Below are 23,897 nucleotides of genomic sequence, written 5' to 3'. Positions count from 1 at the left end.
TAATTCAGAGCTGATCAAATTTTGCTTTGTTAAAGTTTAGTTTTTTTTTGTCGCTCCCCGATAAGGCTTCCTATTGAATGACAGTGGGAATTATGTGTCCCTCAACCTGCACCCCCACAATTCTGTCTGGTCTGTTGGTTAATAATAAGTCCAGAATAAATGCACACTGCAAGTCCATTACATTGTATACTTTATGCACTAGAAGTGGGTGACAGTTCTTGTAATACATACAAGGGTATGCTGGGTAGTTTCTCCATGCAAATTTGCGACAGGAAATATGTAGTGTACACTCCACCTGTGAACATACCTTGGGGCTACCTACACATGGCCGAGCACAATATCAGGCCATGAAATGTGGCCCGATATTACGCTCGTGAACCCACGGATGCAAAGCGTTTTTCATTAAGAACGCCTCCCATCACTTCTGTGAAGTAGCGATCCTATGGCGCGGCTTTCAGCCATGTTAGAGGATCGTCAAGTGTTTCCCATTGTTTTCAATGGGAATACTAGCATCACACTCATGTGCACATCGCAGGCCATTCCTTTTATATTGAAAACAATCAATGGGCGATGCGTTTCGAGGAATTTCAAAAATATAAGACATGTGATTTTCATGTATATAAACTCCCTAAAAGAAAGGGGTTCATATTCATGCGAGATTTGTGCGCCTCGCACCACACAAAGCCAGCACGATATTCTCGGCCGTGTAAGAGCAGCCTAAAGCCGGTTTCACACTAGTGATAAAATCGCGTGATGCAAGAATGAGTGAAAATGAAGAATTATGAAACCAATGATTTTCAATGGCTTCATTTCCATTTGCGATGTTTTCACTCATTTGATGTTACAAGGAAAAAAAATCGCGGCACGTCCTATTTTTCTACAATGTGCAATTATTTTTATCACGCATGATTCCCTATAGAGCTTCCTTTATATCGCACTGCAAAGCAGAAACTTGTGGGTTTTGTGCGATGCAATGCATTTTTAACATTAGAAAGATTTTCTTGCGGCGATATTGCGATCGCCCATGTGAAACTATGCTAACAGATGTTATTTATATAGCACCCGCATTCTACAGCACTTTACAACCATTACAAGTACAAACAAAATCAGACATTACAAAGTAACAAACTAAGAATGGCTTCAGACAATACAAAAATAGTTGCGTTGTGAAGGTTGCGCACATTTTAGAGCATTTTACTGTGCATCCTGTGCTGTCGGAGACTGCTCACATTGGCGCAGGACACTCCCATGCCATGATTTAAAAGGCTGTGCAACCTTATTAGTCCCGGATGTTATCAATTTCCCCACAGATCGCGCAGTCATTTGTGCACACCATGACTGCACAATGTCCAGGCTCCTTTTGTGTCTTAGATGCGCAAATGCATGTAAAAATGGAGCATGTCGCTTGGAGCGGAAAAAAAGAGGAGGGAGTTTATCTGCATACAATGGAGGGAAAAGACGACAGCTGGCTCTAATTAATCATTATTGGTCATTTTGAGCATTTTACTGCGATCACCGGTTTTTATCGTTTTTGTGGGGTTTTTTTGCTAATGCGCAGCAGCTGCCTGTGCGAATGGTATGAAATATGCTAATTAAGATCGGGACTTGATTACAGTAATTCTTCATTTATGCAATTATATAGCGCACACGAGAGGGGGGGGGGATTAACACATACGTTCGTGTGAAGGAGCCCTAGCAGAGATTGCGTATAGGCTGATTGGCACTGCTCATGCCTGGGAATCTAACGTCGCAGACATGATGCAGTGGCAGTACATGTGTGTATATGATGCAACGCATTTTGGAGATACGCAAATTGCCTCCTTTATCAAGCATCATGTATGTCTAGGTTGCATATTCCCGTTTCTGAATAAAGACAAGTTGGATTTCTACAACATTGCCTTGGATTACTAAGGACCTACTTGGATTTTTAGAGGAGTCCCACCCTGCAGCGGACTCCACTATGAAACAAGTGCACTACTTTTTATCTTGTTGCAGTACATGTGTGTATATGATGCAACGCATTTTGGAGATACGCAAATTGCCTCCTTTATCAAGCATCATGTATGTCTAGGTTGCATATTCCCGTTTCTGAATAAAGACAAGTTGGATTTCTACAACATTGCCTTGGATTACTAAGGACCTACTTGGATTTTTAGAGGAGTCCCACCCTGCAGCGGACTCCACTATGAAACAAGTGCACTACTTTTTATCTTGTCATTGTCCATTCACTGACCTGACGACATGAAGATTGTCAACTCTCTCCCCTTTTCTGCATAGGGATAAAGCTGTCAGTCCACTTGCTGTTAGCAGGAAGAGGCCAACATGGCTGGCCTCTTGGACTCAGAGCTCTGTTCTGCATCAAACGTCAAGCGTGTGCATTTTGTAATGTCAGGTTCTCTTTAAGTATCATCAGAAGGGAAACATCACACTCATTATGAATTTGATGTCACTGGATACAAATGTAGCTGCAAAAGATGTATTAATTACTCTTTGTGACCTTCACAGATGAAGAGATTTGATGACATTTCCAAAGGTGCCCATCAAGCAAGCCCTGCAATAATAAGTCAACACTGTTCTTTCATTTGCATAAGGCATATGACTCATAACTTTGGTAGGATAACAGTCTAAATCTTACTGATGTACTATCTGTACCCTTTATAGCAGAGGTGATGCGGCTGTAATCAGATTTCCCTTTGTTAGATTTAATTCACTGTAAATGTAACCACTGAATTGTGTATAATCATCAGCGTATCCTATGACATTGGATCCAATGCTTAAGATAAGAAAGTCTCTCTCATAAAAAGAAACATGTGTTGCAACTTAGTATACAAACAGTGTTTATGTTAAGCCCCACTTACACGGGACGAATGTTGTGCAAACGATGCCCGACACTTGTCCCCGCATACACTAGCTCCCATGCTGTTGCACAGGAGCGAGTAACGCTGTCTCGCAGCAGGGCGGCTGGAGGAGATTTCACTCCTTGCTCTCCCCCGCCCCTCTCCATTCACTTAACACAGTGGCCGTTCAGTACTGAACGGCTGCTGTTTAAACTGAACACTAATTGTTCAGGATTTTATGCAGCCTAAACAATGAGCGATGATCCTGAATGATGATTGTATGGAGAGGAGAGGGGGAAGGCGAGGAGAGAAATCTCCTCCTGCCGCCCCTGCCCCCTGCTGGCCGCTGTCAGAGAGCCAGCGATACTCACTCCTGTGCGATAGCACTGGAGTGAGTACATGCGGGGACGAGTGTCGGGCATCGTTCGCCAACAGTCGTCCAGTGTAAATGCAGCTTTAGTAGGGTAGAGAATTGTATCTGACATTAAATTATATTTGGTTCAGAATTGTGTTTCCTGGTTTTAACCATCTTTTCAATTATTCTAGAAAACAAGCTACTAGAAGGTCAGCTGATGCTAACAATCCGTAAATTGAACGGGTGTATAAACGGGAGATGCAGCCGTAATCTGGTCAGTCGATCGAAAATTGCAGCCCCCATGTAAAGGAGCCCTAAAATGTATTGCAAAATCATATCCACTGCTAATCTAAGAAAAAAATAATTTTTTTATGATATTGCCAGAGACAGAGTAAAAGTGTTTTACCATCTCCAGCAGTCCCACTTAAGCTTTATTCACACAAGTGTTTTTACGCTGGCCATTAATCGGGACCATCTGAGGCATTGGATTTCAATGCATTCGTTCACATGGGCGATTTTATGGCGCGTAAAAACGTTTCACAAAAAAAAAAAAAAAAGGCACATATGTGACAGAAAAAAAAATCAGTGACCATAATTATACGTTGCCGGAGCTAGAAAATTAGCAACATCCAACGCAAGGAAAAGCTTACAGGTGCCTCTATTTAGGCATTTGAAGTCATTCCAAGGTTTTATGCAGAGCATGTGATTTCCGGGCTGCGGTGTATTTTTTTGCTAATATGTCACACCCGACCATGTGAATGGACGAGAAAACGCAAATTTAGCTTGGGACTTGATAGCATCATCTCTTCATTCACATGATTTACCGGTGCGTGCGGGTGACTGCAAAAACGCATACACTCATGTGAAGGAGCCCTCAAATTAACGGAGCAGTAGTGGGCACGTATGACCACTGCTCCAGGACACTCAGGACCCTGGTTCTTGTGATCAGTGGTGTCCCAATGGGCAGATTCCCGCAGATCAGACTCTTTACTCTGCGGATAGCTGATACGTTTGTGTCAGGAGACAACTCTTAGGGTGGATTCAGACGACCGTATATCGGCTCAGTTTTCATGCCGAGCCGATATACGGTGTCCTTGTGTGCAGGGGGGGGGGGGTGGAAGAGCCAGCAGCAGGAACTGAGCTCCTGCCCCTTGCCACTATTTGCAATGGGAGGGGTGGGACAGGGCCGGAGCTAAGTCCCGGCGCTTAGCTCCACCCCGTCTCACCCCCTCCTATTGCAAATTGTGGCAAGGGGCGAGGAAGGAGTGGGAGCTCAGTTCCTGCTGCTAGCTCTTACATCCTCCCCCCCCCTTCACACAAGGACACCGTATATAGGCTCTGCGTGAAAACTGAGCCGATATACGGTCGTCTGAATCCCCCCTTAAATTTACTCTTTCAGTTTTTTAGCTAAATTCCTGCCCCCATACTTTATGACCATGTAAAAAATTATGCATGTATAGTTTTGTTTTTTTTTAGACTCAATTTTAGTGTCTTTTCAATAGGCAAGATTGGTAAGACGTCATATAAGCATTTAAATCTTTGACCACATGTATGCTCACCAATTATGTTCTAACATAGATCACAGTCTAATTTAATGAAAAGTCTGCTTGCTTTATTAAATAAGTGGTGAATTGTCTGTTCTGTCTGTGCATGTGGTCCTTCCATCTGAAGATCATTTAATTGGCAATTATTTAAGCACCTTGCTGTTAATGGCTCATAGCAAATTAATCTGGTCTATGGTGCAGCGTAGATGGGTAAATCCAAGTCTGATTTAAACTGAATGCATTACCTACACTGTAAAAAGATGAACTACCGTACAAAAGCATTTAAATTAAAAGAGAAGAGTATTACGATTCAATTCATGAATACTAACTAGAAGAGAAGAATATTTCTTGCAAAACACAAACTAAATACTCATGCATAATAAATGTTGTGTACAGAGGTATACAGAGTGTCTGCAGCAAGGCCCGATTTTCTGAAAAAAAAATTTAAAAAAAAAAAAAAAAAAAAAGAGCCCTGGGCAACTAGGACAGTAAAACTTGTCATTTTTAATCAGTCATTGTCATTATTTAAAAAACTCATGCCCACATAATACCATACAATGCCAAAATAATACAGTGTCCACTCTAGGGACTCTTTCACACAAGCGTTTTTAGCTAAAATGTCAGCTGAGTATCGCGAGCATGTGAAGTATTGGATTCCAATGCATTCATGCACATGGGCGATTTTCATATGTGTGAAAAAAAAAAAAAATCACACCATCAAAACGTGAAAGATTTTTCATGCTGCATCAAAAGATAGGGAATAACTTATCTTTTAGCGAAAAATGCTGGATCCTCCCATAGACTCCTATGGGAGCTGAAAAAAGGAAGGGGGAGGGAGTTGACCTGCGTGTGGCACTCGGGAAAGAAGACAGCTGGATCTATTTAAGCATTAGAAGTCATTATGATGATTTCTGCTGACCAACAGAATTCCACGCTGCAGCGTGTTTTTCACACGATACCCATGTGAATGGGCGAGAAAACGCTAACTAATCCCGAGACTTGATTGCGGCTATTCTTCATTGATGCATTTTTTGGCCATAGTGTGGCCAGTGTACAATCGCATCGCCTGTGAATGAGGCCTTATACTGCATTTATAGCCCACATATTTACACCATATTGTTTTCAAATAATATTTAGTATCCAAATAATTGGTAATTTTGAAAATTCCATAACAGCATTCCAGAATATTCCGGTCCTGAGTTCTGCACCAAAATCTGCACAGCCAACTGTGGATTGTGATCCGAAATTGCCAGCATTAAAATCTGCATGTTAGCAGTGCGAATTTAGGTGCTAAATATATTCCGTAGGAGGGCATTTTCTCTAACACTGGTGCTGATTATTCTGTCCCTTGTGAAAAGTTCCTCAAAGAGCTCACGTAATTGTAGTGGACCAAAATTTATATTTTTGGCCCCTCCATAAATGTCATACATGTCATGTCTTCTATTGTGTGTATATTGTACAGCTGCAGCATATGAAAGGTTAATGTCTGAAAGTGGCTGAGATATGTCTGGAAAAAGTATCAATATATGTTGAGTCATGTGATGTCTGTACTCTATAAATGAGTAATCGGGGTGTGGTGCGAGAGTCCATGATCTTCAACAGTAGTGAGAGGAGTGAGAATGCCAGCCACATGGGGGTACCTTTAACCCTTATGTGGTGAAGCGAATGGAGACTGAGGAAAGGTATCCTGATGTCACTATCCCAGGAGCCTTAATTTAAGAGTGAGAGCTGAGTGGAGAGAAGAGTCCACCATACAGTGATCCAAGTTCTGAATCAAGTGAGTCTGTGGAGTGATCCTACCCCCATCCTCCTCTGGAGTGTTCCCCTTCCAGGAGTGGTACCTTATAGATAACGTAGACTGTAGGACCGGTGTCTGTCCTGCCTGCACTGGTGTGTATTAAGATGTATGCTGTCAAGCTTCAACTAAAGTTTTTCCAGTATCTGCCCGTTCCCAGGGACTGAGGTACTTAAGTTAACTGTGTGTGTGAACTTTCTTTGAACGTTCTATTGAACCGCTGGGTACAATCTACGGTGAGAAGGAACGGTGACATCACACGTGACAAGTCTACAGTCTACCACATGTATACAGGTAATTGCTGTCCCAGCATTGCCTGGAAGAGGTCTAGCGGTACTTGGGCCGAGGTTGCGTGCATCCCTCCAGGAAGGAGTCTGGAAAGAGCCACCGTGACAAGTGCCAACTCTACCCTTCCAGCTCCTCAGCATTATGTCTAGCTGGCCGCTGGGGCACCACATAATCTTGTCATAGGAATTCCCACAATATACTGCAATTCAATGTAAAAGGGCAGTCCACCGACAGATTATAATTCAAATGAAACTTTCTCATCGCTGTATAAAACTCATAAAGAAAAGTCATATTCACCTCACCCGCTCCCCCTCAGCTCCCGCTCTGCTGGCCCCTTACTGTGCGCCTTTTCTGGGTCCAGTGACTATGTCCCATCTCTGAGACCGCCGTAGCAGATTGCTGGCTGTATATAACTGAGGATCAGCCAATATTCTGCAACAGTGATGGCAATGTTGCGCACAGAAGAGTGCAGTGGGGGACCGGGCGCCGTCGCGATGGGATTAGGTGACATTTTTTCAATTCTGCTCCCCAGACTACCTCTGTAACAGACACATATTATAGAGCAGATTTATGAAACTGTCTAAAAGAAAAACTGTTTAGTTGCCCCCAGCAGCCAATCACAGTGTTGCTTACATCTACCAGAGCAGAATATAGAATGAAAGCTATGCTGTGATTTCCTTTCGGGGGGCAACTAAGACCATTTTACTTTTAGACAGTTTCATAAATCTGCCCCATTGTCTACTTTTTGGGGAAAGTGCTCTTTGTAACTGCTGCCTGAGGGCTGGAACAGAATATTTTGGCAGCACTCTAGTGTATGTATATATAGTGTACAGTAGTGGTTGTGACACAGAAAGCTTTGTGTTTGTTGCAGTAGACTGCTGCTGTATATACTGGAGAATTATTTTAGCACTTTTTCATTATGAACCAAGAAGTATGATAAGTGCACAAGAAATCACAATACAATCACTTGTATCAAGCAGCAATAGGCAGAGCATTTACTTTTATTATAAGGTATGATCAAGTAGTTGTGAACTAGCGTTCTCCGCACACGTTTTTGCTATACATCTCTTGCAAGTCTCGATAACGGTCCTGCCTCTCACACTTTATGCCTCCTTCACACGACCGTATGCGTTTTTACACTCGGCCAATTGCGGCTAAAAATTGCATGAATGAAGAATAGCCACAATCAAGTCTTGATCTTAATTAGGGTTTTCTTGTCCATTCACACAGGAGGCTGTGGCGTATCAGCGAAAAAATACGCTGCAGCACAGAAATCCCACGGTCAGCAGAAATCCTCGGAATTACTGCTAATTCGTAAATAGAGCCACCTGTACTACTTTCCCAACGTTAGACGCTTCTATACTCCCTCCCATTATTTCAGCTCCCACAGAAGTCTATGGGAGCTTCCAGTGTATCTCGGCCAAAGATAGGGCAAGACTTATCTTTTCACACGCCATATAAAATCGGTCCCCGGTTTCAACAATTATTTTATGTGGCTAAAAATCGCTTATCTGAATGAATACATTGGAATCCGATGCTTCAGATGGTTGTAAATTTTTAACGCAGCTACAATAGCTGCATATATATGGTCGTGTGAATAAGGCTTAAATGTGAAAAACAGCAACCTAGAGTAGATGGAGCCTTATATGCATGTACTGTGTAGGGGGGCGCAGGGACTTCGGGGACAGAAGGATCAGGCAATCGGATTTCAACCGCCCAATTCTTATGTTCTCAGGGAGATAAGCCTTGGTCAGTGGTGTCTGGCAGCAGCTTATGGGGGAGACTACTACTAGGGCCAATATAAGGAACACTAGTACTACCAGGGCCACCAGTTTAGGGACACTATTATTACACAGAACAGATTTGCTGCAGAATTTACAGTAGCTGTATCAGCCAAGTGTGATGAGATTTTAAAAATCTTGTCCAAACGCTGAAGAAAAATCTGCACATTACCCTGCGAAAAATGATATGCAGTGCAGAATTTAATTCCGCAGCATGTCAATTTTAGAGCTTTTTCCACTGCGGAATTCACCTCTTCTTAATGAGGGGGTGATTTCCACACAAAAATATGTGATAAAATCCCACGATAAAACATGCACCAAATGGTGTGTATTGAGGCTGATGTTCCGCTAATGATGTACTACAGATTGCCCGCTGCTAGGAAACAACCACAGAGCGTTCCTCTCTGTCTTTTTTGAAACGGCCCTGTCCGATTTATAATGAGGGAGGTAAAATCATAAGTGATAAGCTCCGCCCCTGCCCACACCCCTTTGTCCCACTTTGACCCTGGGAAAATCTGGTCACTTTAGTTAAAGTCTAGTTAAAATATTTAGCTTGCGGTTCCTACAGGATGTCACATGTCCCACAGGGTAGGTCTTACTAAGTCTATCCACTACTACAGGTAATGAAGGGGAGGTCTTACTCACTGACAACACCACGGTCCTCCTGATACTGAATCCCCCGAGCTCTCAGCACCACGACCGTCAGACGGCCAAGGTAATCATTATAGCTTAGGGAGAACTGTACGTCCCCGTACTCCGATGGTGGCTGGAAGAGAATACAAATATTTTAGGATGTAAGCTGGGATATTTAATTCTTGACCATGATTCCAATATTACATGAAGCTCTGACTACACTGAAGAGAAGTGCCCTCCTACCTTCCTGCGTTAGAAAATGAACACGTTCACTCTACGCCAGTTTACCGAGTCCACTCGAACATTTTGAAAAGAAACAAAAAACATTTTGGCCATGTACAACCGAGAGGAAGAAAGGCTACATACGAGATTGCAGTTTCCATTACTTTCTAAGGCTGCATTCACACGGGCAAGCACGATATTAGTCCGAGAAACTCAGGTCGGTATCGCACTTGTAAACTTGCACACCTGGATGCAAGCATGATGCATTTATGTTTAAAAGCGCAAGGCATCTATACACTTGCGATTTTCACACGTGTGAAAAATAATCCGAAGCGTTTCCATGAGTTTCAAAGGTAAAAATCGAATCGCACTTGTATGGGATTCACATGGCATGTAAGTGGGATGTGATTTTTTTTTAAGGATTCCACAGGAAATAATTGCCCCAAAAGAGGACATGCAGCAAATTTTTTCAATCTTGCAGCATCACTGTGAACGATAAGGCTGGATTCACACAGGGCGGATTTGCCACGGTTTTGCCGCAGCAGATCCGCCCGCAGCAAAACCGCCCGCGGCCGCTAATCTCGGGATTAGCCAGCCATGTGGATGAGATTTTTCAGAAATCTCGTCCACACGGGACGGCTAATCCACTGCGGCAATCCCGGTTGAAACCGCGGTTTCAAAAGATGCAGCATGTCTATTTACTTTTATTTTTTTTGTTTATTTACATTGCGGCCGCGCTCTTCTCTATGGGAGCGCCGGCCGCAACGGAAAAGCATGCGGCCGAGCCGCTTCAAAGCCGCCGCGGCGGTTCTCCCGGCGGAAATCTCGCGGTTTTTGCTGCGGCCAAACCGCGAGATTTCCGACGGGAATCCGCCCTGTGTGAACCCAGCCTAAATCACTTTTGCCGAGATTCACAGGAAGTTTCAATAGAGCTTCTATGGAAGTAGAAAAAGTGGAGGGGGAGGGGGCTCTATTTAAGCATTAGCAGTCATTCCAAGGGATTTCTGACGACCGTAGGATTTCCACGCTGCAGCGTATTGTTTTCCTGATAGGGAGCAGCCGTATGAATGGCCTATAATATGCTAATTAAGTTCAGGACTTGATCGTGGCTCCTATTCTTTCATGCGACTTTTCACAATGTACGTCCAAGTGTAAAAAAGCATATGGTTGTGTGAAAGAGGTCTTAGGCTGGGTTCACACAGGGCGGATTTGCAGCGGAAATTCCGTCCGGAATTTCGCTGTGGCAAATCCGCCTATGGCCAATAATCCTAGGATTAGCCAGCAATGTGGACGAGATTTGTCAAAAATCTCGTCCACACGGGACGGCCAATCCGTCGTGGCAAAGCCGGCGCTGTGGTGCGGATTCCCCAGCCGCAGCATGTCATTTTTTTTTTTCCGTTGCGGCCATGGGAGTGCTGGCCGCATTGGAAAAGCATGTGGCCAAGCCGCTCCACAACCTGTGGCTAAGTGCCGCGGGTTTTGAAGCAGGGCTTTCCTGGCGGAAATCTCAAGTTTTTTTCGATGCGGCCAAACTGCGAGATTTCCAGCAGGATTCGGTCCTGTGGGAACCCAGCCTTAGACTTAAGATGTCTACTAATGCACAACGTGCTTTAATTACCTCTAACAGGTCATGATTTGAGGATATCCTATATCCACATATGGTCATGTGAATAAGGCCTCACACAGGGGAACACAATGTTTGGTGACAGACTTTTGGCGGGTATTTTAGGGTCATGGATTCTGAAAATGACAGTCTTTTCCATCAGGTCTGCTAATCAAGATATGACATATGTCTATATAAATGTACACATATTATATTATATTCGTAATCACTATCAATCAAAAGCTGAAAGAACAAAAAATAAATCCCAAGAAGCTGAGAACACGAATAAAACAAGTTTCTTCTTTCAGATGTCCCTAAAACTACATTTCTGTGATTTCCTGTGATGAGAAGTTTCTGGACATTCGCACTGGATGTTTCACCAATGGTCTGCCATCATAGGTGTATCCCATCATCCACAGTCCTGTTCTTCCACGCTCCCTATTTCCTGGTGAAATTGTTCACCCTGTTCATCACTTACATCACTAAGACAATCTGAAAATCAATCCAAAATGCCTGCAGGTCCTGCAATCTGATGCTCCTGCTACACCCAAGTGTTCAGGAACAGAAGTGAGCGTATTCTACACAAGTTCATCGTAGTTCACGGCTTTCTAGTTTCCAAGGTAATGTGCTACAACCATACAAAGCAATGACCACACACAAGCCTCAAAGTTGGCCACTGAATTTTGGAAATGCCAGTCTTTCATGAATTCCCGAATTTGTGGTCCATCGAATTTACTTGCTTCTAGCTTTTTCATGCTCATTGCAGGAAGTTTTCTACATTTGTAGCCACACATTCCATTTCTCTTCAATGTCTTTACAAGTGATTTCCTCAACCCAAGTTTGAGGTCTAGTGGTGGCGATTAGAGATGAGCGAACGTGTTCTTCCGAGCTTGATATTCGTGCGAATATTAGGGTGTTCGGGATGTTCGTTATTCGTAACGAACACCATGCGGTGTTCTGGTTACTTTCACTTCCTTCCCTGAGACGTTAGCGCGCTTTTTTTGGCCAATTGAAAGACAGGGAAGGCATTACAACTTCCCCCTGTAACGTTCAAGCCCCATACCACCCCCCTGCTGTGAGTGGCTGGGAAGATCAGGTGTCACCCGAACATAAAAGTCGGCCCCTCCCGCGGTTCGGCTCAGATGCCTGGTGAGTTAGCTGAGGGACAGTGCTGTTTGTACCGGAGCTGCTGTAGGGAAAGAATTGGTAGTTAGTGTAGGCTTCAAGACCCCCCAAAGGTCCTTATTAGGGCCACTGATAGCTGTGTGTTGGCTGCTGTTAGCAGTGCCATTTTTTTTTTCTCAAAATCGGCTCTGCAGAGCGTTGCACCTGGCATTAGGGACAGAAGTGCTGCATAGGCAGGGAGAGTGTTAGGAGTGAGTGTAGCCTTCAAGAACCTCAACGGTCCTTTCTAGGGCCATATTTATCCGTGTGCAGTACTGTCCAGGCTGCTGTTAGCTGTGCTGCATTTTTTTTTGCTTCTCAAAATCGCCTCTTCAGAGCATTCCACCCTCCATTGATACTGCAGGGAAAGAATTGTATAGGCAGGGCCACAACACAGTTATTATTCATAGAATATACGCAGTGCTGCCTTTTGCTTGTAAAACAAGTGAAAATAATTCTATTTGTCCTGCCTCTGTCCGTCCTAACGCCGGTGGACACGTGTCGGCTGCGTGTGCAACCTGTAAAAATCATACGCACCCAGCTACGTTTTACTCCTGGCTTCGCCATTTGCTTTCCTTAATTGGGAAAAAAAATACCTGCTCTGCCACAGTTAATAACTCTGCTACCCTCACGTTCTGTGACACATTAGCAGGAAAACAGCACAGTTATTAAACTTCTCATGTTCATAGAATATACGCAGTGCTGCCTTTTGGTGCAAAAAAACGGAAAATAATTCTATTTGTCCTGCCTCTGTCCGTCCTAACGCCGGTGGACACGTGTCGGCTGCGTCTGCAACCTGTAAAAATCATACGCACCCAGCTACGTTTTACTCCTGGCTTCGCCATTTGCTTTCCTTAATTGGGAAAAAAAATACCTGCTCTGCCACAGTTAATAACTCTGCTACCCTCACGTTCTGTGACACATTAGCAGGAAAACAGCACAGTTATTAAACTTCTCATGTTCATAGAATATACGCAGTGCTGCCTTTTGGTGCAAAAAAACGGAAAATAATTCTATTTGTCCTGCCTCTGTCCGTCCTAACGCCGGTGGACACGTGTCGGCTGCGTCTGCAACCTGTAAAAATCATACGCACCCAGCTACGTTTTACTCCTGGCTTCGCCATTTGCTTTCCTTAATTGGGAAAAAAATACCTGCTCTGCCACAGTTAATAACTCTGCTACCCTCACGTTCTGTGACACATTAGCAGGAAAACAGCACAGTTATTAAACTTCTCATGTTCATAGAATATACGCAGTGCTGCCTTTTGGTGCAAAAAAACGGAAAATAATTCTATTTGTCCTGCCTCTGTCCGTCCTAACGCCGGTGGACACGTGTCGGCTGCGTCTGCAACCTGTAAAAATCATACGCACCCAGCTACGTTTTACTCCTGGCTTCGCCATTTGCTTTCCTTAATTGGGAAAAAAAATACCTGCTCTGCCACAGTTAATAACTCTGCTACCCTCACGTTCTGTGACACATTAGCAGGAAAACAGCACAGTTATTAAACTTAGATTATTCATTCACTAGAGGCAGTGGGGCCTTTCGTTTTCAAAAAAGGGAAAAAATTATATTTGGCCTGCAGTCTTGCGCCAATTTATTTCCTGCCTGTGAAATCAAATCACTGGTAATACAGCATGCTGAGGGGTAGGGGTAGGCCTAGAGGACGTGGACGCGGCCGAGGACGCGGAGGGCCAAGTCAGGGTGTGGGCACAGGCCAAGCTCCTGATCCAGTTGTGTCGCAGCCGACTGCTGCGCGATTAGGAGAGAGGCACGTTTCTGGTGTCCCCACATTCATCGCCCAATTAATGGGTCCACGCGGGAGACGGTTATTAGAAAATGAGCAGTGTGAGCAGGTCCGGTCCTGGATGGCAGAAAGTGCTTCGAGCAACCTATCGTCTACCCGCAGTTCTGCGCCGTCCACTGCTGCCAATCCGAATCCTCTGTCTGCTGCTCCTCCTTCCTCCCAGCCTCCTCACTCCACTACAATAACACCTGCTCAGGAGCGGGAACACTCCCAGGAACTGTTCTCGGGCCCCTGCTTAGATTGGGCAGCAGCGGTTCCTCTCCCACCAGAGGAGTTTATCGTCACTGATGCCCAACCATTCGAAAGTTCCCGGGGTCCGGGGGAAGAGGCTGGGGACTTCCGTCAACTGTCTCAACAACTTTCTGTGGGTGAGGAGGACGATGACGATCAGACACAGTTGTCTTGCAGTGAGGTAGTAGTAAGGGCAGTAAGTCCGAGGGAGCAGCGCACAGAGGATTTGGAGGAAGAGCAGCAGGACGATGAGGTGACTGACCCCACCTGGTGTGCAACGCTTACTCAGGAGGACAGGTCTTCAGAGGGGGAGTCAAGGGCATCAGCAGGGCAGGTTGCAAGAGGCAGTGCGGTGGCCAGGGGTAGAGGCAGGGCCAGACCGAATAATCCACCAAGTGTTTCCCAAAGCGCCCCCTCGCGCCATGCCACCCTGCAGAGGCCGAGGTGCTCTAAGGTCTGGCAGTTTTTCACAGAGACGCCTGACGACCGACGAACAGTGGTGTGCAACCTTTGTCGCGCAAAGCTCAGCCGGGGAGCCAACACCAACAGCCTCACCACCACCACCATGCGCAGACATATGATGGCCAAGCACCCCGCAAGGTGGGACGAAGGCCGTTCAGCGCCTCCGGTTTGCACCCCTGCCTCTCCCCCTGTGCCCCAACCTGCCACTGAGATGCAACCCCCCTCTCAGGACACAGGCACTACCGTCTCCTGGCCTGCACCCACACCCTCACCTCCGCTGTCCTCGGCCCCATCCAGCAGTGTAGTTCAGCGCACCGTCCAGCCGTCGCTTGCGCAACGGTTGGAGCGCAAGCGCAAGTACGCCGCCACGCACCCGCACGCTCAAACGTTAACCGTCCGCATAGCAAAATTCATCAGCCTTGAGATGCTGCCGTATAGGGTTGTGGAAACGGAGTCCTTCAAAAGTATCATGGAGGCGGCGGCCCCGCGCTACTCAGTTCCCAGTCGCCACTACTTTTCCCGATGTGCCGTCCCAGCCCTGCACGACCACGTCTCCCGCAACATTGTACGCGCCCTCACCAACGCGGTTACTGCCACGGTCCACTTAACTACGGACACGTGGACAAGCACAGGCGGGCAGGGCCACTACATCTCCCTGACGGCACATTGGGTGAATTTAGTGGAGGCTGGGACCGAGTCAGAGCCTGGGACCGCTCACGTCCTACCCACCCCCAGAATTGCGGGCCCCAGCTCGGTGGTGGTATCTGCGGAGGTGTATGCTTCCTCCACTAAAGCACCCTCCTCCTCCTCCTCCTCCTCCTCTGTCTCGCAATCAAGATGTGTTAGCAGCAGCATGTCGCCAGCAGTCAGTGTCGCGCGGTGTGGCAGCACAGCGGTGGGCAAGCGTCAGCAGGCCGTGCTGAAACTACTCAGCTTAGGCGATAAGAGGCACACGGCCCACGAACTGCTGCAGGGTCTGACACAGCAGACCGACCGCTGGCTTGCGCCGCTGAGCCTCCAACCGGGCATGGTCGTGTGTGACAACGGCCGTAACCTGGTGGCGGCTCTGCAGCTCGGCAGCCTCACGCACGTGCCATGCCTGGCCCACGTCTTTAATTTGGTGGTTCAGCGCTTTCTGAAAAGCTACCCACGCTTGTCAGACCTGCTCGTAAAGGCGCGCCGGCTCTGTGCACATTTTCGCAAGTCCCACACGGACGCTGCCACCCTGCGCACCCTGCAACATCACTTTAAGCTGCCAGTGCACCGACTGCTGTGCGACGTGCCCACACGGTGGAACTCTACGCTCCACATGTTGGCCAGGCTCTATGAACAGCGTAGAGCTATAGTCGAATACCAACTCCAACATGGGCGGCGCAGTGGGAGTCAGCCTCCTCAATTCCTTTCAGAAGAGTGGGCCTGGTTGGCAGACATCTGCCATGTCCTTGGTAATTTTGAGGAGTCTACCCAGGTGGTGAGCGGCGATGCTACAATCATTAGCGTCACCATTCCTCTGCTATGCATCTTGAGAAATTCCCTGCAAACCATAAAGGCAGCTGCTTTGCGCTCGGAAACGGGGGCGGGGGAAGACAGTATGCCGCTGGATAGTCAGGGCACCCTCCTGTCTATTTCTCAGCGCGTACAGGAGGAGGAGGAGGAGGGGGAAGAGACAGCTTGGGCCGCTGCTGACGGTACACCGGCTGATTGCCTGTCATCCTTTCAGCGTGTATGGCCTGAGGAGGAGGAGGATCCTAAAAGTGATCTTCCTAGTGAAGACAGCCATGTGTTGCGTACAGGTACCCTGGCACACATGGCTGACTTCATGTTAGGATGCCTTTCTCGTGACCCTCGCGTTGCACGCATTCTGGCCACGACGGATTACTGGGTGTACACACTGCTCGATCCACGGTATAAGGAGAACCTGCCCACTCTGATTCCCGAAGAGGAAAGGGGTTCGAGAGTGTTGCTATACCACAGGACCCTTGCGGACAAGCTGATGGTAAAATTCCCAGCCGACAGCGCTAGTGGCAGAAGGCGCAGTACCGAGGGCAAGGTAGCAGGGGATGTGCGTAGATCGAGCAGCATGTACATCCCAGGCAGTGCAACAGTCTTTAAGGGCCTGGCCAGCTTTATGGCTCCCCACCAAGACTGTGTCACCGCTCCCCAGTCACGGCTGAGTCGGCGGGAGCACTGTAAAAGGATGGTGAGGGAGTACGTAGCGGATCGCACGACCATCCTTGGTGACGCCTCTGCCCCCTACAACTACTGGGTGTCGAAGCTGGACACGTGGCCTGAACTAGCGCTGTATGCCCTGGAGGTGCTTGCTTGTCCTGCGGCTAGCGTCTTGTCGGAGAGGGTGTTTAGTGCGGCTGGGGGAATCATCACAGATAAGCGTAGCCGCTTGTCAACCGACAGTGCCGACAGGCTAACACTCATCAAGATGAACAAAGGCTGGATTTCCCCAGACTTCTGTTCTCCACCAGCGGACAGCAGCGATACGTAAGCAATACGTAGGCTGCACCCGCGGATAGAAGCTACGTTCTCTCTCACCATCCAAAACGGGGACATTTCTGCTTCATCAATCTGTGTCTAATATTCCTCCTCCTCCTCCTCCTGCTCCTCCTCCTGAAACCTCACGTAATCACGCTGAACGGGCAATTTTTCTTAGGGCCACAAGGCTCACTCAAATAATTTTTCTGAACAATTTTTATAAGTTTCAATGCGCTTAAAAGCATTGGAACTTTAACTAGAACCAATTTTTCGTTACACTGGGCTGCCTCCAGGCCTAGTTACCACTTAAGCCACATTAACCAAAGCGATTAATGGGTTTCACGTGCCCTCTTGGCTGGCCATGGCCAATTTTTGGGATGTACATTAGTACTGTTGATACAGCAATTTTTGTGGGCCCTCGCCTACAGTGTAATCAAATTAATTTTTAGCCCACCTGCATTACAGCTGACGTTACCTCAGCTGTGTTGGGCAATGCAATGGGATATTTTTATGTACCGCCGGTGGGTTCCAGGGAGCCACCCATGCTGTGGGTCCACAGGGAGTTGTAACTGCATGTGTCCACTTCTAAAGAACCCCAGTCTGACTGGGGCATGCAGTGTGGGCCGAAGCCCACCTGTATTACGCACGACATTACTACCTCAGCTGTGTTGGGCAATGCAATGGGATATTTCTATGTACCGCCGGTGGCTTCCTGGCACCCACCCAGGCAGTGGGTCCACAGGGAGTTTAACCTACATGTGTCCACTTGTAAAGAACCCCAGTCTGACTGGGGCATGCAGTGTGGGCCGAAGCCCACCTGCATTAAGCACGACATTACTACCTCAGCTGTGTTGGGCAATGCAATGGGATATTTTTATGTACCGCCGGTGGGTTCCAGGGAGCCACCCATGCTGTAGGTGCACACGGAGTTTTTAATACATCTGTACACTTCTAAAGAACCCCAGTCTGACTGGGGCATGCAGTGTGGGCCGAAGCCCACCTGTATTACGCACGACATTACTACCTCAGCTGTGTTGGGCAATGCAATGGGATATTTCTATGTACCGCCGGTGGCTTCCTGGCACCCACCCAGGCAGTGGGTCCACAGGGAGTTTAACCTACATGTGTCCACTTCTAAAGAACCCCAGTCTGACTGGGGCATGCAGTGTGGGCCGAAGCCCACCTGCATTAAGCACGACATTACTACCTCAGCTGTGTTGGGCAATGCAATGGGATATTTCTATGTACCGCCGGTGGCTTCCTGGCACCCACCCATGCTGTGGGTCCACAGGGAATTATAAATGCATCTGTTTCCACTTATAAAGAAACCCAGTCTGACTGGGGCATGCAGTGTGGGCCGAAACCCACCTGCATTAACCCTTTCCAGTCCACTGTGTGACCTGTGAAGACATTAGGGTTTAAGGCTGTACAGCTCCGTTGTTGGTAGACGTCCGTCGGGGTTCTCTTACTGTATATTGCCAGCCTCTCTGCTGTCGGAGCCTATCCTACGTGTCAGCTCATGCAGTACTGGCTTTAGCCAGCATATAGCGCCGTTGTATAACGGCAGAAAAAGAGTAAGCCCCCTAGGAAAACCATATACAAATTGGATTGGAAAGGGTTAAGCACAACATTACTACCTCAGCTGTGTTGGGCAATGCAATGGGATATTTCTATGTGCCGCCGGTAGCTTCCTGGCACCCACCCATGCTGTAGGTGCACACGGAGTTTTTACTACATCTGTACACTTATAAAGAACCCCAGTCAGACTGGGGCATGCAGTGTGGGCCGAAGCCCACCTGCATTAAGCACGACATTACTACCTCAGCTGTGTTGGGCAATGCAATGGGATATTTCTGTGTACCGCCGGTGGGTTCCAGGGAGCCACCCATGCTGTGGGTCGACAGGGACTTCACAATAGGGAGTTGTACCTGCCTGTGTCTATGAATTAAAAAGCCCGGTCTGACTGGGGCATGCAGACACCTTGACAGAATGAATAGTGTGTGGCACATAGGTTCCCCATTGCTATGCCCACGTGTGCAGCTCCTGATGGCGGTGGCACAGGATTCTATTTCTCATTGCTTCTGTACAGCATTGTGGGCTATCGCCCCGCCCCTTTTAAAGAGGGTCGCTGCCTAGCCGTGCCAACCTCTGCAGTGTGTGCCTGCGGTCCCTCGTCATGGCAGACGCAATTCTAAATAGACATGAGCGTGGTGTGGCATGAGGGCAGCTGAAGGCTTCCCAGGGACACTTTGGTGTGCGCTGTGGGGGGGAGGGGGGGCGGTTGGGCAGCATGTAACCCAGGAGAAGTGTCAGTGGAGTGTCATGCAGGCAGTGATTGTGCTTTGTTGGAGGTAGTGTGGTGCTTAGCAAAGGTATGCCATGCTAATGAGGGCTTTTCAGAAGTAAAAGTTGTTGGGAGGGGGGGGGGGGGGCCACTCGTGCCGGTATTGTGGCTTAATAGTGGGACCTGGGAACTTGAGATGCAGCCCAACATGTAGCCCCTCGCCTGCCCTATCCGTTGTTGTGTCGTTCCCATCACTTTGTTGAATTGCCCAGATTTTCACACATGAAAACCTTAGCGAGCATCGGCGAAATACAAAAATGCTCTGGTCGCCCATTGACTTCAATGGGGTTCGTTGTTCGAAATGAACCCTCGAGCATCGCGGGAAGTTCGTTCCGAATAACGAGCACCCGAACATTTTGGTGTTCGCTCATCTCTAGTGGCGATATGTCATGTCTGGGTTTTAGCTTTCACCCAGAAGAGTGCACTCAAAAGGATTTCTGTGTGGACATGATCTCTCTCTACTCAAGGATCCATAAAGACTGCTTTGGAATACAGGGCTTACAAAGAGTATTCCCAACAGTTGTTATGGCATATCGCTAGGATATTGTATAACATTAGAATTGATGAGGGTCTGACCTCTAGTGCCACCGCTAATTAGGAGAACAAATGAGGGTATATTGGGTTTTCCTACACAGCAAATGGCCCAGAGTATTGGTGTGGAAGGAAATCAGTGAAGGAGCCACAGCACTTAGCTAGCGATGCAGCCCTGCTTTGAAAGCATTGTTGGGGGTCCAGACAGTTGGACCTCTATTGAGCAGCATGTGACAGCACATCGTAGCAATATAACAAAGTACTCTGGTTTGGGAAAGCCCCTTTATACAGTCTTTGACTTCTTGCACACATACGTTTTTTTCAAATCGGTCTGAAAATCAGACCGAAAAATCAGTCTGCAAATTGGATGGAAATAAGACTCATTGATTTGAATGGCTGTATGCACATGGGTTGTTTTTTACTTGAACTGCAGGAGAATGGAAAACTGGCTGCCAAGTTCCCATTAAGATGACTGCTTGGTTGCAGACATGAAACGATGCGATCAGCTTAGCATCAGGAGAGCTTCAGACCTTTTAACACAGAACGATTATCATTCAAAAAAATCATTTAAACGAGCAAAAACGGATATAAATGAATGATGGGAGAGATCTTTGTAATATATTTATGCATAGTTAGAGCGCCCCCTTTTTACATTCCTGGATATAATAGATCACATGTGTCAAACACAAGGCCCGCAGGCCGAATCCGGCCCGCTGCATCGTGTTATGTAGCCCGCGGCGTGCCAACGCCGCTCACCACTGAAGCGATTACCAGCTAGGGTGCCGCAGCTCCCCGCTGGTAATCGCGCTGTTGCCACTGATCCCGGGGCACACTGACGTCAGTGTGCAGCCAGGATCCTCCTCCCAGAGTCCCCTGCTCATTAGTTCCGCAGGAGAGGACTCGGGGAGGAAGCCTGCCAGGCGCACACACTGACGTGGAGAGAGGGAACGACGCTGACAGCAACGAGGAGGTAAGTATATGGGTTGGGTGGGTGCTACTTATTACGGGGGGCGGCTTATTATTCAGGGGTGGGGGTTGCTTATTTCTGGGGGGGGGGCTGCTTATTACTGAGGGGTGGGGGCTGCCTATTACTGGGGGGGCTGCTTATTTCTGGGGGCGGGGGCTGCCTATTACTGGGAGTGGAGGCTGCCTATTACTGGGGGTGGACTGCCTATTACTGGGGGGGGTGCTTATTACTAGGGGGGTGGGGCATTACTGTCGGGTGGACTGCCTATTACTTGGGGTAGAGGCTGCTTATTTCTTGGGGGAGGGGCTGCCTATTACTGCGGGGGAGGGGCTGCCTATTACTGCGGGGGAGGGGCTGCCTATTACTGCGGGGGAGGGGCTGCCTATTACTGCGGGGGAGGGGCTGCCTATTACTGCGGGGGAGGGGCTGCCTATTACTGCGGGGGAGGGGCTGCCTATTACTGAGGGGGGGGGCTGCCTATTACTGCGGGGTGGGGGCTGCCTATTACTGCGGGGTGGGGGCTGCCTATTACTGCGGGGTGGGGGCTGCCTATTACTGCGGGGTGGGGGCTGCCTATTACTGCGGGGTGGGGGCTGCCTATTACTGCGGGGTGGGGGCTGCCTATTACTGCGGGGTGGGGGCTGCCTATTACTGCGGGGTGGGGGCTGCCTATTACTGCGGGGTGGGGGCTGCCTATTACTGCGGGGTGGGGGCTGCCTATTACTGCGGGGTGGGGGCTGCCTATTACTGCGGGGTGGGGGCTGCCTATTACTGCGGGGTAGGGGCTGCCTATTACTGCGGGGTAGGGGCTGCCTATTACTGCGGGGTGGGGGCTGCCTATTACTGGGGGGGAGGCTGCTTATTACTGGGGGGGGAGGCTGCTTATTACTGGGGGGGAGGCTGCTTATTACTGGGGGGGGAGGCTGCTTATTACTGGGGGGGGAGGCTGCTTATTACTGGGGGGGGAGGCTGCTTATTACTGGGGGGGAGGCTGCTTATTACTGGGGGGGAGGCTGCTTATTACTGGGGGGGGGAGGCTGCTTATTACTGGGGGGGGGGGGCTGCTTATTACTGGGGGGGGGGAGGCTGCTTATTACTGGGGGGGGGGAGGCTGCTTATTACTGGGGGGGGGGGAGGCTGCTTATTACTGGGGGGGGGAGGCTGCTTATTACTGGGGGGGGAGGCTGCTTATTACTGGGGGGGGAGGCTGCTTATTACTGGGGGGGGAGGCTGCTTATTACTGGGGGGGAGGCTGCTTATTACTGGGGGGGAGGCTGCTTATTACTGGGGGGGAGGCTGCTTATTACTGGGGGGGAGGCTGCTTATTACTGGGGGGGGAGGCTGCTTATTACTGGGGGTGGAGGCTGCTTATTACTGGGGGGGGGAGGCTGCTTATTACTGGGGGGGGAGGCTGCTTATTACTGGGGGGGGAGGCTGCTTATTACTGGGGGAGGGGGAGGCTGCTTATTACTGGGGGAGGGGGAGGCTGCTTATTACTGGGGGAGGGGGAGGCTGCTTATTACTGGGGGAGGGGGAGGCTGCTTATTACTGGGGGAGGGGGAGGCTGCTTATTACTGGGGGAGGGGGAGGCTGCTTATTACTGGGGGAGGGGGAGGCTGCTTATTACTGGAGGAGGGGGAGGCTGCTTATTACTGGAGGAGGGGGGAGGCTGCTTATTACTGAGGTGGGGGCTTATTACTGAGGGGGCTTATTATTACTATGGGGGGGCTTATAATTATAACATTTCTATGAGGGTTAATATTACTAATTGGGCCACTGTGGGGTTGTTATTTTTACTGGGGCCACTATCAGGTTCACTTTTTACTGGGGCCACTATCAGGGTCACTATTAGAGCTCGTTCACACGGGTGTAATTGTATTTCAGTCGCACAAATACGCTGCGTATTTCCGCAATCGAAAATCGCTTATGCCTGTATATTTGCGTACGTAAAAAGGATTGCAGTTTTGCCCACTGAAATGGTGAGCAAATATGCAGTAAATACACAGGTTTCCTGCGCATTCACCATGTATTTGCGTGGCCCATTCACTTCAGTGGCCTATTGGGGTGCATGGTACGCAACAAAATAGGTCATGCTGTATGAAAATATACATCATGTGAATGAATGCATTGAGATCAATGGCTTCTATTCACTGCATAGTATGTACGTAAATTTGCTCGTGTGAACAGGCCCTTACTGTACTGTCTTAGGCCCCCTGCACACGGGCGGAAATTCCGCGGCGGAATTTCCCGCAGAATTTACGCCCATGGAAGCTGCCATAGGATTGCGTTAGAAAACGCAATCCTATGCAGACGGCTGCAATTTGTCTGCACAAAATCTCGCACAGAAAACAAATCGCGGCATGCTCTATTAGGCTGGTTTCACACGGGGCGGATTTGCCGCGGAAATCCCGTGCGGAATTTCGCCGCGGCAAATCCACATGTGGCCACTAATCCCGGGATTAGCCAGCCAAGAGGACGAGATTTCTCAGAAATCTCGTCCACACGGGACGGCAAATCCGCTGCGGCGCGGATTTGCCGGCCGCAGCATGTTCATTTTTTTAACTTCCGCTGTGGCCGCGCTCTCCTCTATGGGAGCGCCAGCCGCAGCCGAAGAGCAAGAGGCTGGGCCGCTTCAAAACCGCCGCGTGTTTTGAAGCAGCGGTTCTGCCGGCAGAAATCTCATGGTTTTTCCGCTGCGGCCAAACCGCGAGATTTCCGTCGATAATCCGCCCCGTGTGAACCCAGCCTTACTGTGCGGGGCAGCCGGCACATCACAGAGCCGGAGCCGTTACAATCGTTCCTTTGAAGGTCACCATAAGCCTGATGTGGCCCTCGGTGAAAATGAGTTT

At 48.4% G+C, this 23,897-nt stretch overlaps 1 protein-coding gene across 1 annotated transcript in view; it reads right to left on the bottom strand.

Annotated features, from left to right (window-relative positions):
• The window catches only part of SYT15 (synaptotagmin 15), an 85,334-nt gene that overhangs the window by 37,894 nt on the left and 23,543 nt on the right, over positions 1-23,897 (bottom strand). The window contains exon 6 of the mRNA XM_066598739.1: positions 9,246-9,366. Within this exon, the coding sequence (XP_066454836.1) occupies positions 9,246-9,366 (121 nt within the window). The remainder of the gene's footprint in view (positions 1-9,245; positions 9,367-23,897) is intronic.

The sequence above is a fragment of the Eleutherodactylus coqui genome, chromosome 4 (assembly GCF_035609145.1).
Source record: "Eleutherodactylus coqui strain aEleCoq1 chromosome 4, aEleCoq1.hap1, whole genome shotgun sequence".
In the NCBI taxonomy this organism is placed as follows: domain Eukaryota; kingdom Metazoa; phylum Chordata; class Amphibia; order Anura; family Eleutherodactylidae; genus Eleutherodactylus; species Eleutherodactylus coqui.
Note: the sequence above shows the minus strand (reverse complement) of the source record. Positions and strands in the feature narration are given on the sequence as shown.